At 43.9% G+C, this 18,816-nt stretch overlaps 2 protein-coding genes and 1 long non-coding RNA gene across 6 annotated transcripts; 1 reads left to right on the plus strand and 2 right to left on the minus strand.

The window, feature by feature from the left end:
- Positions 1-748: 748 nt before the first annotated feature.
- myoc (myocilin) lies at positions 749-7,220 on the minus strand. 2 transcript variants are annotated; one of them, XM_072389859.1, is made up of 5 exons: positions 6,451-7,218; positions 3,772-3,837; positions 3,604-3,696; positions 1,887-2,098; positions 749-1,805 (listed from the first exon to the last, which is right to left on the minus strand). In XM_072389859.1, the coding sequence occupies exons 1-5, from the start codon at positions 6,950-6,952 to the stop codon at positions 1,224-1,226; spliced, it is 1,455 nt and encodes a 484-aa protein (XP_072245960.1). In that variant the 5' UTR covers positions 6,953-7,218; the 3' UTR covers positions 749-1,223. The 2 variants fall into 2 exon arrangements, with proteins under 2 accessions (XP_072245960.1, XP_072245961.1); XM_072389860.1 differs by lacking the exon at positions 3,772-3,837 and having other exon boundaries at positions 6,451-7,220.
- A 2,742-nt stretch (positions 7,221-9,962) lies between these two features.
- On the minus strand, positions 9,963-18,183 carry vamp4 (vesicle-associated membrane protein 4). Of its 3 annotated transcripts, none has more exons than XM_072389864.1 (9): positions 17,967-18,183; positions 16,273-16,374; positions 14,809-14,855; positions 14,606-14,656; positions 13,599-13,699; positions 11,553-11,632; positions 11,364-11,415; positions 10,607-11,281; positions 9,963-10,518 (listed from the first exon to the last, which is right to left on the minus strand). In XM_072389864.1, the coding sequence occupies exons 2-8, from the start codon at positions 16,336-16,338 to the stop codon at positions 11,256-11,258; spliced, it is 423 nt and encodes a 140-aa protein (XP_072245965.1). In that variant the 5' UTR covers positions 16,339-16,374; positions 17,967-18,183; the 3' UTR covers positions 9,963-10,518; positions 10,607-11,255. The 3 variants fall into 3 exon arrangements, with proteins under 3 accessions (XP_072245965.1, XP_072245963.1, XP_072245964.1); XM_072389862.1 differs by lacking the exon at positions 17,967-18,183 and adding an exon at positions 17,141-17,232; XM_072389863.1 differs by lacking the exon at positions 17,967-18,183 and adding an exon at positions 17,141-17,232 and having other exon boundaries at positions 10,604-11,281.
- On the plus strand, positions 17,227-18,530 carry LOC140312170 (uncharacterized). The gene is made up of 3 exons (XR_011916947.1): positions 17,227-17,359; positions 18,163-18,248; positions 18,380-18,530. It is a non-coding gene; the product is annotated as an uncharacterized lncRNA (long non-coding RNA).
- Positions 18,531-18,816: the final 286 nt, after the last annotated feature.

Consider the following 18,816-nt stretch of genomic DNA (forward strand, 5'->3'; position numbering starts at 1 on the left):
GGATCTATCGCTGTCATCCCTGTGACAGACACTCGCTGCGCCCTCAGAGCCATTTTAATGACATAAGAAGGCCCTACATTTGGTGGTTGACTGGTAAGGAGCACGTTCCATGTTGGCAATGTGCATTTGCAGCAATCACCGGTTTGAGTCCTAAATGTCGATCTTTCCTCTCTACACTGACACGCTCATTTAAGTTGGCAAAGTTAAGGCAAAACATCAATAAGACAAGAAAGGACCTACTCAATAAGCTGGTGGTTGTAATGTTGACTTTAAGAGTTTCACCCTGGCAAATGTGTGAAGGCGTAAACGCGGCATCTGAAGTGCTCCATGGAGCCGTCTGGAATGGAGTTTCAGCCTGAACCAAGCATGGCTTCCCAGACGGCACTACCATTTAAAGAAAAAGAAAGGAAGACGTCTCATAGATAAACCACGTACTTTCATGGATATTGTTCCAAGAACAAAGGAACCCAAAGTATGACTCTTAGAATCCCAAAAGTAAATTTTGTCTATGGTTCTATAGCAAATGATAGGGAAGGATACATATTGTTTTTTATATATATAAGTACATTGTTCAAGTATAAGTATCAATTCGCTTTCATTTCAATAAAAACTCCAAATACTATTAAATCAGGGATGCTCACACTTCTGAGCTGGACTATGATGGATAAAGTCATTTGCTGTGAGAGACACAAAAAAAGCAACACGGAGACCTTTAATTTTGTTTCATTTATTATTTTCAGACATGTTGACTACATTGTGCAAATACATGCAATATTCAATACATGCTAAGTGATGAAGCAGTTTATTTGGTGAAAGATGTCTTATGAATCCACGCAGGGCATGTCATACCACAGAATTTTGCCTTCCAAGTAGTCTGAATTATTTGTCTCTCAGCCGGTGAAGGTGAACAATGCGTCTTTGTGTCAGTCTTGAAATATATACGACTTAACATGAAAACAACAAAATCATACATCTGGAATAAAGGCGGTACAAAAATAATTACTCTTAAAAGGAAAAGAAAAAGGAAAAGAAGGCCTGCTGGGGGCGCTGTTTCTCAAATGTCTTTCTTTGACTTTTTGGTGTGGGTAGTTAGGCTCTCCTACACGTGGGTACTGGTGATGTTAGCTTTCTAACTACTGCAGCCACTCATGTTATGCTCTAAAAGTGTGAGTCTCTGACGCAGGAACAGATGAGGGACTTTTCAACAGTCACTCAAGTTGGCCTCAGTTGGCCTGCTGTCGACCCAGCCTGAGGTCATAAGACACTATGTGGAAGTTGTCCCAGGAAAACAGCTTCCTCTGAGCCAGGTTGTAGTCGATCATGCTGTTGTAGCCGTACTTGTTCTTGAAGGGGATGGAGACGGCCTCCCCCTGGCTGGTTTCAGTGTCGAACACGTAGTTGATGACCGTGTTGGGGGCTGCGTAGCTTGCCACGGTGTACAGCTTTCCACAGATGATGAAGGAGTTAGCCACAGATGCCTTCCTGATGTTGGTCTCCCAGCTCCTCTTCACCTCAAGACTGTGTGGATCCAGCTGTGAAATCACAATAGCTCCTTGGGCCTTACTGGTGGAGTAGACCGCCCACAGCCCCTTCTCATCCACGGACAAGTCGATGTCCGTGTAGCCTCCCCAGGAGTAGGGGAACTGACCGTGAAAGCCTGCGTGGGGGAGTTCCCGACGGGCTGCAATGTGCTCTGCGGCCAGGTCGTAGCGGATCAAAGAGCGACTCAGCCGTCTCTGATAATACAGAGAGCCTCGATACAGAGTGGCCCCTGTGCTCTCCAGGGGGTCTGGCAGCAGTAGGACCTGACACAGGGAAATGTAAGGCAATAACTAGGAATGCCCTAAGATTTTTGGATGGTTGAATATCATCCATCTTATACCGACCTTAGATGGGAAGCCTTTAGAGAGTTGCTCCATGTCGTCGTATCCAAACAACTGCCTGACATCAGTGCCAATTGTATCGATACGCCAGATCATGTCAGGTCCATATGGCAAAACAGCCTCGGGGTCCTGCATCCAAACACCATATTTACCGGCAATGTTGTCCGCCTTTCTGTGAGTGATCGGCTCTCCAACTGAAATCAGCTCCCCACAGCCTGCAAGCATGAAGAGGCGACACATGAGAGGGAAGAGCAGAGAGATTTCTGACACATTCAGCCACCAGCAGATACCAGAAATACACATCTTGTTGTAAAACGTTGCAAGCATGATTACTGTATTCAAGATTCATAGAGTTTACATGATCATGACCAAAATGTAAATCCTAAAACCTGCAATGGTGCTGTTCGCCAACTGAGGAAGTCCAAATAGTTTGACCTCACAAATGGTCAAATGTGGCAGGCCATAGTAAACCAGGTAGAGTGTAAACGACTAAACAACCCACGGTTCATAGTGGGTCCAAATGTGAGCACACTTTAAGCACAAAGACACATTTACACACACCCAAAATCTAATGAGTGCCGACGCTTGTATTGAGCTGGATTACTGCAATGCAACGGTCCTGAAAGGCTGTCATCATCAGATTAGTCTTTAAATTGTCCAGTTTGTTTCGTGCTTACAGAACTCACATCAGGAGACAACATAACAAGGAAAAAACTGTGAAGGTGTTCTTCATAGTGGTGCTCTCTGTTAGCTTCAGTTTAGTCTGAGTCACCACCATCAGAGTGACAGCAGCTGCTCTGCAACTCATCCTGGGCAGGAGCCTTTAGTCTCTCTTACTGGGAAAACGATAAGGGTGGCTGTATATTTACCACTTCCTAAAATATACCCTTGCTCTCTGGTCCAGGATGTGGCACTGGATTTAGGATTCGATAGAGATAAGTCTTATAAATACACCCAACATTGTGTTGCTTCGCGATGTCTTGGCCTCATCCGGGATTGAATGCTGTTTCGTGTTGACTACAAATACCATTTTCACGATCTCTTAGATAATGAAACCTGCTGAAAAACCCACAATAGCACGAGCTACAGTGTGACGTGGTTTTGGGAAACCCATCCAGGAATGGTTTACCAGCTATGTTCAATGATATCATGTCAGAGGTGCTTTCCCTTTCCACTCATGAGACAAACATGAAACTCAGAGCTGCCCTCATAGCTACGGTGTGGCATGACTGTGGTATTCTCGCCCCAAATGCCCTTATATTAATAGTAGTTTTTTCCTTAAGGTTGTCAGCAGGGGGGTGAGTCTCATGTTTGCGAGGTCACATGGATGCAGGGAGAGGAGGCTGTAAGGACTCAGTTAGAGTGGTATGAGCTGCAAAGACTGGCCACTGTGCTGGCTTGTATTTGAATGACAGTTTTGTCGTGCATGTTGTTGTCCTCAAATGTCAGATTTGTATCACAGTGCCCATGCAGAATTTGCCTTGCTTTTTACAGGAGCTCAAAAACTCCACTGACTGCCTTTAATTTGTGCATTTTAATGCTCATTTTGATAACATCAGTCAGCTTTATCAGTGTTACAGACAGACCATGAGAAACCAATGAAAACCTGAGATAGCTGCCGGGCAGGTTTACTCTCTGAAACCCAGCAGCACTATGGGAAATCTGGGATTGATGTGATTTGAAATGAAGGAGCTATTTCAGGTTAAATACAGATACAGACCTGTCTTGTCCTCATTGCCGTTAGGAGCAGGCACCTCAGTCACCTCAGCCTTCAGCTCTTGAAAGCCAGGAGCTCCATACTGCCATGCTGAATCTGAACAGACACGGAGAGACGGAGTAAGTCGAAGAAGTTACAGGAAGTGAAAGCTCAGCAAGGAACTTGTCTCACCTCTCAGGCTGCTGCTGTCTCCCTGACTGCTGGGCCTTGTCATCAGGTGAGACATCTGACTGGAGGCTAAACACACACACATGCACGTCACAGCTTAGTAATGTTGGCTGTACGCTCTCCACTCTGCAGGTTGTGTACCCAAACGTGTCTGTGCCACTACTGACAGCAGGGAATGTGACCGCAGGGATCAAACACCCTAAATGGATTCCCAGCTGCTCCGGAGTCAGACAGTCGGTAGATTGACTGACCATAACACGCACAACACACTCGACACCCCATCTCACCCCAATACTGTTAACTTCACATCCTTCAGAAATTCAAACCAACGGTTTGGCTCCTCTTCCTCTCATCACTGAGAGATGCCATCCCTCACTTCTATCTATCTTTTGCTTTTCTCATTTTCTCCAAGTCAGTCCCCCCCCCCCTTTATTTGCCTGCCTCACAAATCTTTACTGTGAAAAGTAAACCGTGTCAAACAGTATCTGATAACTGTATACTCCTCGGCATGGCAGGGCCTGGAGATATAAACATGAAGATGTTTACATAAAAGATCAGAGCTGTCGAAATGTCTATTTCATGAAAGCTGATATGTTTAGGGGGATTGTGCATTTGTGTCCGTGAGCAACTTCTTCTTTTGTGTGCAGTCACACATGCTTACTGTGCTCCTGCATGGAAATTTCAGTGATTTCAGGCAGGTAATGAGCGCTAATGATGCAGAGAACATTAAACGTTAGCATCTGCAAGTTGATGTTTATTTTGTCAGCAGTGATGAAGAGGAAAGAAGGAGCAGTTGGTAACGAGGGCAGAAGATGATCAACAGTTATGAACTGTGAATCCTGCTAATTTTATATATATATATATATATATCATTTGTGAGATTCTGAGTGTTGCAGGGGGGTATAGATGTTCACTCTGAGCTCCTTCAGGAGTTCTTGTTACCCTTTTCCTGGTATGTGCCATATATGCTTTCACATCCAGCCCCTTTGTTTGGGATGCTGCTGAGCAAATGCCATAAACCTGCCTCAGGGGGCTCTCTTCAGGGGTTCACCATTCTAAACAACCTCAGTTAACAGTTAAGCAGAGCGAATTCATTCCAGTTGTCCCCATTCTATATGTATATTTATTTTTCCTGCATTGTAACGAGTTAGGATGTTGTATACAACGGAAAACAGGAATTCATCAACATAAAGTCAGTCTCCTCGGACATCTGGTTTCCGTGGCTGCTGGTGTGGTGTTGTCATGCTCTGTTTTAGCTAAATCTCAAGTCTCAGTACAGTTCTAACATAAATCACTCCAGGAGTCATGTCAGCCACAATTTACACTTGTTTAAGTTTTGCTTTTATCTGCAGCATCCAGCTGGTTTGCGTTGTAACTAGTGGGATCAATTTTACGTGAATATTTGTTTTTAAAGCAATAAAATAACATTTTATATTGCAGACCATCAACTCAAATATTGCTAAAGGTCATAACCATCGCCTGGGCTGTAAGAAATAAAAATCCTCCTGTCAGAGTTTCACTCTTATGTACAAACTTGCCAAAATGGTTTGATTTATGTCTTCTCTTCTCTGGTCCTACATGTCTTCCTCTGACCATGATCCATTCGACATCTGCCTGTCACCCTGGCAGGGCCTCTCTGTGTATATCAGTCTGCAGGTGAAAACATGAGGAGCTCAGCAGATAACCCGAGGTGTGCCGGAGTATATAAGCCTCCTGAAGCAGAGGAAATAAGGACGTCCCATGACACAGGTAATGAATGATTTACTGCTGCTGGAAATATCAGCTTTTAAAGCAAATGATGCTGACAGCCAGGAGGGTAAACCGAGCAATGCTTCACCGATAAATTAAAACAGGATGGTGACAAAGTGGAGATGTTTAGCACAGGGGCAAATTAAGCACTTTGGCCACTGCAAGTCAAGGCCAAAGCTTCACTTTTGGGTCTCCAAGATAATTCCATATCCCTAATTCCTGGTACCTCCAGATCCCCATCCTCACCAGCACTGAGACCTGGGCACAGAACTGCTGCTTCCCGAGTGTTCATCACATTACAACCTCCTGTCCCCTCACCTCCCCCGATCCGGGGCTATTCTCACACTCTTCTCGCTATGCTGAGGGAAACACCAGCCATAAAGACAGCAAGATCCACCCATGAATATGAAGCTGATCCTCTCTGGCCTGCCTCCAGTGCTCCTAAATGTCGAGCAAGAAGCGGTGGAGCAGGGAAACCTGAGCTGAGTGTCCCTGCAGACTTGTGGGGCAACCAAAACATTACCATGCAAAAACACTTTTAATAATTATTTCCTTTAAATAAATCGTGAATACAAGCTATCCCACTTTCTTCTTTTTTTTTTTTATTGAAGCTGATTTGTGTTGGCTGATTTGGTGTCAGAAGGAATCATACATTTGTCACCTCAAGTAGAAACAGAAGCACAGGATGCATCAGCTTTATATGAGCATGGCATTCCACCCATAAAATGTATTTATGTATCATTACTTCTCAGTTTCATTTAACTCATTATCATTACACAAATCTAAGTCAGTGAATACACATTTCTGCTAAAAGATTATCTGTCAGCAGGCAGTTAGGAGTTGGCAGGAGTTGGCAATTTTCCTATTTTTACATACCATTCATTTTTTTTAGATTTTTATAGCAGTTTTTAAACTGGCAGGTGTGTCGCTTACCACCAGCAGGTCTGATCGGGTCCCTGTCTTGATGAGAGGGGCTGTGTGGGACCACGGGGGTCTGAGGAGGACATTGTCTGCTCCTCAGCCTCTCTGTCTCCCTCCTCATCTCTTCTGTCCTCATCTGAAGCCCCTTCACCTCCTTCTCCAGACGTTCCTTTTCCCCCTGCAGCAGGTTCCTCTCTCTTGTGACCCGATTCAGCATCTCCTGCAGATCAGGCTGAGCTCTGGCTCCGGCTCCGGCTCCCTGCTGACTCCCCCGGGGCTGAGGGTCCCCTCCATTCAGCTGGGACACCATCACCTCCAGCAGGCTGAGTCTGGCCTTCAGGCCCTCCACCTCCGGGTTTCCAGCCAGTGGGCAGCTGGTCTCGGCGGGGCTGGGCACTGTGAACGTGTACTGGCATCGTCCACTGCGGTCGTTTCCCCTCCACAGAGAGGCTCGATCCTGGGCATCACCTCGTAGCAGAAGACCACATATGCTTAATAAGAGAAGGAGGAACATGTTTCCGACAGTCCTTCTACACAGGTCTATCTAAAACTGCTTTTTTCTTTGTCTTCTGTCCTATCTTTTAAAACCTTAACTAACTCCCAATGTCCAGTGAGGATTGTCTTTCTTTTTCTTTCTCTTGACTCAGGTATTTCTTTCTCTTCTGCTGCTTTCTTCTCTCCTCCCCCGTCTTGTCCTCTCCTCTGTGACCAGGCCCACTACTGAGCTCTCACCGACAGCTCACAGATATTTATACAATCTGGAAGGGACGCAAAGAGGGAAGCCGAAAAACAGGGAAGAGAGGAGAGGTGAAAGGGAGGGTGGGAGGGTAAGATTGAAGGGAGTGTGAGGGAGGGAAGAAAGGAGAGAAAAGTAAATCAAGAGATGCTTACCATTCTGGAGACAAAAATATCCCATGGCAAACACAATTCTGAGTTTGATTAGCCTCCACAAGGGATGCTTTTTTTCTTTTTGAATTGTAAACTTTGAATTTGACGTCTGTTTACTGCCTTTTGATCATTTCCTTAACTTTGATATTTACACGTTATACTTGTAAAAGTTCCCCTTTATATCTGTGATTCACTCCCATAAGGGATTTGAAGTTTGGGTCCAGCATGGCAGGGAGAGCTGCTCCTTGGTGGATACAATTACCTTCTGCAGAGCCGGTGTCTCCTTTCATAGTGTTGGGGGCCTACCGATGACTGGATATCCAACGCTGACCCTGACGCAGACCGTTTCCCCTCAGCTGGGTGAATGTGCGGTACTGGGCCTCTTGTCACCTTGATTTAACACAGTATCTCCAACACAATTCCTTTACACTGCCAGTCAAGAACATATACACCTCACAATCCCGACCGACTTTACAGACTAACTTACTCTCGTGTCCTACCTATGTCATTTGAATCTCTCCTGACCTCTCTCTGACACTTCATACCCTCATGTCTCCTTCCCTCTGTGTGTGTTCAAACTTGTCATCCATCCATCTCTGCTGACCTGCATGGCCCTGGTCCTTAAAACATCTCCAAGGTGCAAAGGGGAAGAGAGCTGCATGGGGTGAAAAAGCTTAAGTATGCAGGCCCATGAAAACACACTTCTACTTGTGGGATGATGTCATGTCTCCTGTTTCTGGAAGTTCTCGTTTACAAGCACGATGCGCTGACTTTTGAAAACAATCGGTATTCACAACCTAGGCATATCCTCTAAAAGGCAACTTCTTCATTTGTAAAGTTAAGAAATTTCATTTGCATGTAACATTTCTCAGTGTAATATTTTGGGTTATCTCATCATATGCTATATCTGATACTACAAAAGAAAATCAACATGTAAAAACCAAGAAATAAAATAGAAACCACAAATGAATATTTGTGATCTTTGGACCCTCATGTGGCTCTTTACTGTGCCATTCTGTTGTGGAAGTCACTGGATGGGATGAGAAAGGCCTCTGAAAGCCACTGTCAGTTTCATTTGCATTTCTGAAACAAATGTTTGAACAAATGCTAATATGTAAATGAGTTTCCCATTAAAAGAGAGCTTGCAGAGGTGACCAAGGAAGAGGTAAAAATGTCAGGACAGAAAACTCAAAGCAATATGCCTGAAATTAGAAAAATGCACAACAAGAGAAATTAACAAATGTCAAGCAAATGGACAGAACCAGCAGTGGATGTTTGTGACCAAACTGTAAGAAACTGGCTGACAACGCTGCATCCTGCAAATCTGATCTGTGAACTATATGAGGAAGATGGAACCTGATGGAACCGCTCCCTCCTCAGCTCAAGCTCCTTGGCCCAAGCTCATTAAATATGACTGACGTAAAAAGAGAAATACTATCCCGTTGCATTATGGAAATTTTAAATATGTTTTCGAAATCATGGCTGCTGCATCCTGTGGGCTGAAGAGGGGAGGAAGAATAAGGCTTGTTATCTATACACGGTTCAAGAGGTAGCACCCATGTTAGTTTGGGATGCATTAGTGTTATATGGCATGAATAAGATGTACATCAGGGTTAGGGTTAAGAAGAAAGCATTTAGCTTTAAAAGTACAGCGGCATGCCTCATCGTCTGTATGTTGTATAACATCGAATTCATTATTCAGGTATTTTCTTTGGTTTATTTTACTCAGTGTCCAAACTTTTTTGAAAACAGGGTTGTAAATGTGGATGTACTGTTTTTTTCCACCTCTAAATGATCAGTCTCCACTGGAGATGGTGTATGTTTTAAGAATGCTGGTTGGCATATTGTCCCTTCCTCTCTCTTATGAGTTTAACTCACTTTTATGCGACTCATATAACTGTTGCTATGCACGGAATCTGAGGTTATCAAATATGAGCTTCTAATGGAGTACCAAAACATCCTCTGCTGCCAGTGTGGGTGCCTATGTGCAGGCAGAAAGGGCAAGAATGTGTCACATATGCAGGATGATGAAGATGTTTTTTTCTAGCCTTGCATAAAGATTTACTAAGTCCTGACCACGGGCAAACTATAAGGTATAAAGACGTGTTTTGAGTCCACCACTTTAATGTAAGCTTTGTCACTATCCAAAGACAAGTACATGAGATTAAATGACCTTTTCATCTGCAGAGCTGAAGAAACGCCATCACCCCTGTTGTGTGCATTAGTAGAGCTGGAAGGCCATCTGCCATAGATCAACAAAGTAAATGGTCCCTATGGACCAGTTTATTCTTTATCCCCTCAGTAGAGTCGGGTAGTTCTGGCTGAGTGCAGGACAGAGCTGTCAGTGTGTACTTGCATCTGCAGCGCTGGGAGGATGAGAGCAGCAGGTCTGTCAGAGCAATAACACATCAGGGGTTTCGGTTCCTCCAACTTTAGTGCCATCTTGGGACTCCACAATGCCAGTAAAGTCACAAACTAATAAAATAACTGGGTAATGAGGAGATAAAAACCTTAGAATTTGCACAAGGATCCTTATGTCTGTTCTAAACTGCAAGGCTGGCATGGCATTTCATTTTTCCCATTTCCATCAATTGCTTCTGACCCCCCCACCCAACCATAAACCAGAATTCACCAGACCTTTAAAATCACTTTATTCAGAGCAAAAATGATCACAGTCTCTCAATGCAATGCTAGTAACGTGCATCCTCATTACAGAAATAATATTTACAACTGAAATAAATTAGAAAAGAATAATCAGATTACAATGTAGAGTTAATCCAGTCACCATTACACCGATGCTTGTTTCAGAGCACAGCATTTAACTCGCCTCACAATGGATCCACCTCCTCAAACAGTGCAGAGATAAACTCTCCAGTCAGAGGGAACTATCAGCAATCACACAAAGCGTGACAATGAGCGTAAACTTCGAGGGGGGGTGGGGGGCGAAGCAGCGTTTAAACCAAACAGAACCATCTGCACAGCGACAGTAAAAATGTCAACAGGAGGAGAGTTGGACAGCCATGAACAAAGTGGCCCAGAGATTCAGAGCTGTAACGAAACATTCAAAACCTGGGCTTTGGTTTGACAGGTTTCCTCTGTAGGCTGAAAGAAGCTGGGATGCTTCAAGCTACAAAGCAGTTTGTTGACGGACCACACATAAAGCCCCCTTTCCAATCATTCAAGGATAGATACCTGAAGGGTGAAAATGGTTTTATTAAAAAAAAAAATCAGTCGGTGATATAAAAAAAAAAAAAAAAAGAGAGAGAGAGCGAGCGACTACTTTAGAGAGCACAGATGAAGCTCAGATGTTCCTCTTGCTGGTAGATAAAAATGTGCTTCAAAAAGTCTTCCCTTTAGACATTCACAGCCTCTGTTTCAAAGCCAGGGCACACACAAGGAATCGTAAGTAGACATCAGAGGTTCATCTGCTGGATGTTACAGTCCTTCTACATGAGACAGCAGCAGCAGATTCCCACCAGCTAACCAAAAAGTGATTGTTGGATTCCCAGCTCTTGCAGTATTTTTCTATATATGATGTAACACACAGGACCTGTTGCTCGGGCAAAAGCCAGGACCCTACACGTGATTTGCAACGTAATGGAGCCCTCCTTTACACTGGATAGAGGGCTGAGAGACAGTTTTTTTCTCCCAAACTGCATCAAAATATCGCCCTCCCTGTCCCTTTTCTGTAAGCAGGGATACAAACCACACCTTAGTACTGATCTCACATCAGATTCGTTTAGGAATACGATGTTGAGACCCGCACTAAGGGGGAAGTTAAGGCCAGATCCTTGTGGATAAACAGACTGGCACTGAAGAGGGTGTGGGGAGCTGGCTGGTGCCCCTGAGCTGGAGTGGAGGGCTGTGTGCAGGTGAGGGGACAGAGGAAGAAGAGGTGGAAGCCCCCCCCCCATCCTCCTCATCAGTCACTAGCGATTCCGAAGGATGACTGGAACTGGAAAAGAAAAAAGACAATAGTGAGGGAGAAGTCCTTCACCTTCTGTACATTTAAACCATGCTCATGGTCTAATACTCACTGATGATAATCAGCAGGAGAGCAACAACTACCAGCGCAATAATCATCTTCATCTGTGGAGGAAACGCCGCATGTTAAACACATTCCTCACAATGCTGACACTGGACAAACCGCAACACAAATAAGAGATATGACCAGGGTGTCTCACACTTGGATGTGCAGACACTCATAAAACAGACAGACACCCCACCTTCATGTCTCTCCACCACATCCTCCTATGCAGCTGTTTGGCTCGGCTACTGAAGGCAGACGCGTTGTCTGATAGGCTCTCTGCAGCATCATGTGACCGCAGCGCAGTGCAGCGGAGGCGACGACACGTGAGGAGGAAAGTAAATTGAAGAGGGGAAAAAAAAAAAAACAAGACATCTGTTAAACGTGAGATAAATAAACCTACACTTGTTTTGAGTTTGATGTTGGATTGTGTGACTCAAGCTGCCTGTCTCTCTGTTGTGCAGTTATAATGTGACAGAGTTATGCAAGACTTGGCTCTGCTGCTTCATCGTTCCTATGAAAATCTGTTGGAAGCTCTGTTGGCATGAAACATTGAACAAGTTTTCCAAATTAAAACACAACGAAGCAAAAACACATTTCCTCCTGTTTTCTCCTTGCCATGGCATCTCTCCACTGCTGGCTTGCCCAGGCCGCTGCCTGTCTATCTGTCTTCTGATACTCTTAATGCTTCACTGAATGTGAACAGGAGGGTCAAAGCTTCCTAGCGTGCAGTGCTGTACTTGTCCCTCTTTAGACTCTTTGTGTCTGCTGTTTCCATCTCCATGTGCCTGTTTACGACCTGCCGCTACTACAAAGAGAAGCTCTCACACGAGGCCTCTGAGAAGATGCTTGTTAATCTTGTGGAATTTAACAACAGGTTACCTGCACTGAAATAAGAGAGCAGACACAAAGTATTACTCACAGTGTGCCACGCTGTTCACATAAAGACAGCTATTAAGGACAACAAGCGCGGTCGCAACACGCCATCGGCCGCACAAAGATCGACACCACGTCTCATCCAAACACACACACACACACACAAAATCATGGTCCAAACGTGCAGCGCGGTTCTTCCTGGTCAACATGACGGAGTGAAGTGCCTGCATAATGTGTGTGGATGACTCCTGACGATGCCTGATAGAGGGGGAACAAACACAAGGAGTTCGGTTTCACGTCTTCATCACTGCAGGAGACGGAGAGCTGTGAGCTCACAGGCACCGAGAGCCGTGCATGTGTGTGAGGTTGTGTAACTGTAAGAGGTGAGTGAGAAGGAGCGACTGGTTAAAAGCTTTCAGACACACACCTGCCCAAACACTCAACTTGGACATATAATCAAGAAGCATTGTGTGCTTAGTTACAGCCATGCACTGTGTGCCTGCCTCTAAACTCAACATAATAATCCTCTGTATTCCACCTTCTTTAAGGGTAAATCGGAGGCTTATTTAACATCCAGGCAACCTGCTTTAGTGGCGTTTCAAAGCCAAGAACTACCAACCTACCCAACAACCAATTTCACATTAAATTTGTAAACACGCATGCAAGTGCAGGGTGAGCCACGAACACTGATGTTTTTAATGTTTGTTAATGTTAATAATGTTTTTAGCATTGTTGAATCGGATGCTGGTGCGCTGGGAGCTTACAGACAAAGACCCAAACACTGAAGCATCACATTTTATCTCATGACTTTGTGCCCTCGTCCTCCAACTGCTAAATTCTCAAATCATCTCAGTGGACCAAACTCTCTAAGGCGTGTTTCAAGCACTTCGTTGAATCTATACAAGAAAAAAATGAAGTGGCTCTGAAGATGTAAAGGAGTCCAAACCCATACCAGGAAGGTGTAGCAACTAATATGGCCGGTGAGTGTATTTTTCTTGAAAACAGCTGCTTCCTGAAATCTGGAATTTCTAACAGCAGAGGTAATTTCTAACAGCAGAGGTCATTTCTAACAGCAGAGGTCATTTCTAACGCTACATTACCAGGTAATTCAAAGATGTTTCAGAGTCCTCAACCTCATCAGTAAATTGTTTTTCTTATTAATTTGACGCACATTGTGGAAGGTTTTCCATGCACGCAAGTCGAATTCTCCAGATAATCTCAAAGTCTAAGGGCCTGTAAGCCTGTAGAATGTCACAGTTAAGCTAAGCAGCACTGATACACTGTCTGTGCAGTTGACTTGGCTGTAGCAACACATGGTCAGCACATGGGAAGACAACTAAAGAACATGTGCTGTGCCAACATGACTTACCTGACTTGTCCTGCAAGTCATCAAGACGCTCACCCCTCTCTATCACCTTGGAGATGTTCTCCTGCATCACATCAATCACCTCGTCAACCTGCGACTGCACCCTGGGACACAAGTTTGCGTTAGAAAGATCATTTTAAGGAAAGCTTTGATCTTATTTTTGGTGCAGCACAAAGCTTTACTACATCTAACGTTGACCAGCTGGGAGGCAATAAAAAGCCTGTCAAATGCACACGCCTGCAGAGTATCCACCGCATTCTGCTCAAATCTTTGCCATTTTCATGCTGCCCACACTTAAGCATGGCTATTCCACATTACATCATACTGGCTCCTATTTCAGAGCAAAATGTCTTGGAGATTTGCAGAACTAACGACACTAATGAAAAAAGAATCTCCAGAGAAGGAATTACATCTTCTAAAAACTGTCTGCACTCCGGCAATATTAAAATGGATTGTTCCAGACACAGAGCTGCAGGAAATGACCAAACTTGGCGTCCCAACATGGCTGCATGGTGAAGGTGGCATCCGTGCAAGAGCAGAGTCAGAACAAAAGCCACATTCACATAAACATTCAGGGACATAAAAGGCACAAGCTGCTGCAAACACGTGATGACTTCAGAGGGCCCAGGTTTAGACATATAAAGCCTGAACCTTTGGCACAAGACATTCCTGGACTCTGTGATGACAGCATCTAATTTCACGTGGATACAACAATGACAAACAGCGAGGAATGAAGCAAGGATGGAGAAACAACTCTGGGTGCCAGATGGCCTCAATAATGACCTCCTGTGTTCTCTGGCAGTCCCTTACTGGGGATTAATATGGAAAAAAGACTGAGACATCCCGCAAAGGTTACACAATAACCCGCCTCACTTACACAATTTCCTAACAACCAGCAACCTCTGGTAAACACGTCGAGCCACGGTTACGTAACACCAACACCAGAGAGTGTGGAGGTGCTACCCTGACCTCTGGCTTTAAGCTGCAGTGAGGAATGCATTTGTACTCACTGCTTCATTTTGTCATTCTGAGGTCCAAATCTGGGTCCTGTAGGCCCTCTCCTGGAAAAAAAGTGTTAATGAGGTCAAAGTTTGTATGCTCTGCTCTCACAGTATTTCAATCAAACCGGTCACTGCTCTTATCATGAGCTGCAACCAAAATATTTCTCCACAAATGATTTATCGGTTGATTCGTCTCTCAATTACAAACTCACAGAAAAAAGTCCTCCTCCTCGTCGGAGTCCTCCTCCAGCAGGTTCCTCTGTGAAAGAAGAAAAGATTGGTGGTCAGGAAAAGGAAAGATCGGAGTACTTTCTGCCTGAAAAACGAGCATCGATGGCCCACCGCCTTCTGTATGTCATTCATTCTTTGGTTATAGAGAAAAAAAAAGATTGAGTAATGTGGGAGATGATTTTGTTCAGGACACGAGTCTGTTGCCAGCATCTCATCCGCTCTGAAGCCTAACAGAGCACAGTAGGCCTGAAACTGGCTCCACTTCATTTCACTCTCAAAAAAGGCGCGGCACTGATCAATAAAAGCCCCTTTCGGCCGATTTCTGGAGGCAAAGCCAAACGCAATATTAGTCTAGCAGCAGTGTGATGACTGTTCTGTGTGCCAAAGCCCAATCTTCTGCTATTACTCACTCTAATCAGGACAGCCAGGATGCTGAGAACCCACAGTAAAGGTGAAAAACATTTCTGGGATCGTAAAGCAGAACATTCCTTTTCGATCTCAACCATGTCCGAACTACTGATGGCTTTAATCAGGGCAGAATGTGCTCTGTATAAAACCCTATGCATAGCAAATTAGTGCAGACAGCTGCCTTAGATCCTCACAGGAGCCCACAGTAGAGTCCGTGTATCATTTCACAGAAGGCAGTGGGTCTAGATTCACTGGTAGTTGTGAAAGGCAAGTTAAAGTAATGTGGATCATCGATTTTTTAAGCTGGATTTCAGTAGTTTAAGTCATCATAATCACCCTCGAGACATCATAACACCTGCCTCCAAAACGAGCAGAGAGAATGAGAATCTGTGGAGACTCTGTTCTGCAACAGCTGCCCACCATCGCTGTGTCAATATAGAGATTTTATACTCCTGTAAATTCAATGTCATCTGCAGAGAAGCTGCAGGAATGGTGGCCAGATGATCGTAAAGTGCTTTATAAGTTGAGGTACTGACACTCTACTCCTGTGCAACCTCTCTCTGTCTTTCCAGAAGGACAGGAGACACGAGGAGAACTGTTAGCAATTATCAGAGAGCAGGACAACAGGGAAAGCGTGGAAGGGAGAGTGTTGTTATGCAATTTTCCCAACAGCACAACAGCAAGAGGAAACTGGTGTGAATAAAGCGAGCAGCGCGGGGGAGGACAGGGGAGGTGGAGACGGGTATGAGGATCTCTTTGATGAGGACCATGGTAGAGTTCTCTACTACTGAATCTACTCATTTGAACCTTTTGTCTCTTCGGTTTGCTTCCATGTTTTACACCGACATTTGTTTTCAATTATAAGAAGCCGTAAGCAAAATCTATCACTGCACTCCAGTGTGCCGAAATTCTACAAGTACTGTTTAAGATAAATCAAGAGGCCTGTTATTTCATCATGTATATGAGATTTCCTCATCCTGTTTATTGATTCTGCTTACAAGCCCAAATATTTCTGTGCCTCTCTATCAGCGTCTTACCCTCTCACTGCGAATGGATCCAGTGACCTCGTCATCGTTGAGGTGTCGTTTAAACTTGGGGGGCATGTTGTCTTCAGGCTGCTCCTCCTGGTCTGGCTCCCTCTGTAGGACAAAGACAGCAGGTCATCAGTGAGGTTCTGAGATATGCGATGGAACTATCACATACCTGCATCAGAACAACAATTCTGTTCCTCTAATTCAGGGATACCCACATCCGGTCCTCGAGGGCCGCTGTCTTGCAGGTTTTATATGTTTCCCTGCTTCGACACACATGATTTAGGTGAAATGAACCTCTTTAAATTATTGTTAAGATCTGCTTAAGCCTGCTAATGATGCATTGATTTGAATCAGGTGTGTTTGAAGCAGGGAAACGTCTAAAACCTGCAGGACAGCAGCCCTTGAAGACCGCATGTGGGTATCTCTGCCCTGATTCCTCCACCAAGACAGCGATGTATTATCAGTGTTGTTAGTTGGTTTGTCAGTGTGATGTCAGCGCTGCAGGATTATGCTAAAGATAACTACAACATTTCTTTCAGTGGAGAGGTTGAGCATGGACAAGAGAACCCATTATATAGTTTAGTGCAGCTCTGCATCACTTAAGGATAAGACATGTGAAGCTATCTTCTTCTTCTGTTTTAATTTGAAGTTCTTCCCACAGAACAGACATTGAGTCATCATTGCTTTCCATGCCGCTTGGTAACATACAATAGTACATATGCTGTCCTTCCAAATATAGACCCTCGAGTCAGTCTTTGGGTACCACATGTTCCAAATACTTCTCTGCAGTACTGTAATCCTAAAGTGGAGGTACATCTGTCTGTTACTCATACACACACCCCACCTCTCACACCAGCAATACAGCTTGTACCATTGAATCCGGTTAAGTCTGACACAGCGGCTTTCTCAGCGTCCTTTCCTGGCACACCGATTGGAAAAAGGCCTTTCAGCAGCCAAGAGAAGATAAGAGAGACAGTTCTACAGCAGTGGTGAGACACAGAGGAAGAAAGAGAAGAAGCAAGTCTGACCTCAAAGGGTTACAGAGGGAAGAATCGAGAAAACGAGTCTATTTCAACGGGGGAATTTAAAGGTACAATCCATGAAAAGTATTAGTGAATTTTTTTTAAATTCTTTTTTCAGGCTGTGATTTATTACACAAGCAGAGAAACATTGTGACGTCGGACTTGGACAACTGAGCTGTGAAAGGACAACTTCCTAAGGACAACCACAAGAAAAAGCCGGAAATAAATAACTTCTAGATATCGGAAAGCGAAAAAGGGAACACTGACATGTTTTTAATCAAGTCTTGTGTTCATTGGGTTAAAGAAAGCTTTTACAGCTTACTGCCCTTAAAAACCAAATGGCTTAAGGACTCTTTAAAGAGCTAGTGCTAGAAATGAACCCGACATCCTATCTGCGCAGTTACCTGGAGTTCTAATTAACATTATATCACAGCCTGTTACTGTCATAGCTGCTCGAGTCGTTCGCTAATTTAATCTTAGCCAAACATATCTGAGAACCTTGTCCACCACATACAGCTCATTCAAGTGTGACACAAAAATAAAGTATGTTCAAGGAGGGACCAATGTAAACACTAAAATACTGTTAATATTAAATGTAACGAAATAAATCAGGCCCCTTCACTACCCATCTAAGCTAATCTTTGCTAAGCTAAGGATGCTAACAAGACTAGCTACCTGCTCTTTGCCACAAGATCCGGTGCTCGACGCAGCTGAACTCCTTCAGACAGAGACTCAGTAATAAATACTGAGATGACGCCGTTCAAAGTGGCTTTACTGATCTGATCGATTCATTTTAAAGGCTATACCGGACGAGGAGACACTACAATCATTGTCGATGCTAACAATCCTCTTGTCTTTCCGTCTAAATCAGCTGACCAGGAAGTCAACACACACAGCTGGATGAGGAGAGACTGCTGCAGATGTTTGGCATCTTGGGAACATATTCGGTGGTCACATGTAAGCACATTGAACACGAGTGATGCATTTAAATTAAATACATTTAAAACAAAAATACACAATTATAAATCGTTCTGTTTAAGAGTGAAAATGTACTCGCAGAACTTATTTTTGTTTTGTTTTGTTTTCAGGCCGCCTTAAAATATTTTCCTCCAGGATAAATGTTTCTTTCTTTTTTGAAAACGACATGTGTTTTGTGTTACTACCAAATAAGTTTCAAATCCACTCGCATCTGATGGACACAAGAGGGGATCGTGTGGAGAATAACTGATAAATTCAGTTTTAGGTACTTACAAACTCTCATTTCTTATTGAAACCAGCAATGCAACAGATATTTGTGAATATGGTATAAGGTCTATTTTCTTACGAAATATAATTCCACAGACATCTTCTTTTCATATGACCTTAAGCAGAAGAAAATGCATCTACAAAATGATATGGAGTCTCCCTTTATGACCCATCTACCACTAAAGAATTAAAAAAAATTCTATCAGGAGATTATGTTAAATAGATTACCTCTAAAAGTAGAATGCATAGATATAGATGTGCAGAGCCATCAGTTATATAA

The sequence above is a fragment of the Leuresthes tenuis genome, unplaced genomic scaffold (assembly GCF_036924035.1).
Source record: "Leuresthes tenuis unplaced genomic scaffold, fLeuTen1.0.hap1 SCAF_7, whole genome shotgun sequence".
Lineage (NCBI taxonomy): Eukaryota > Metazoa > Chordata > Actinopteri > Atheriniformes > Atherinopsidae > Leuresthes > Leuresthes tenuis.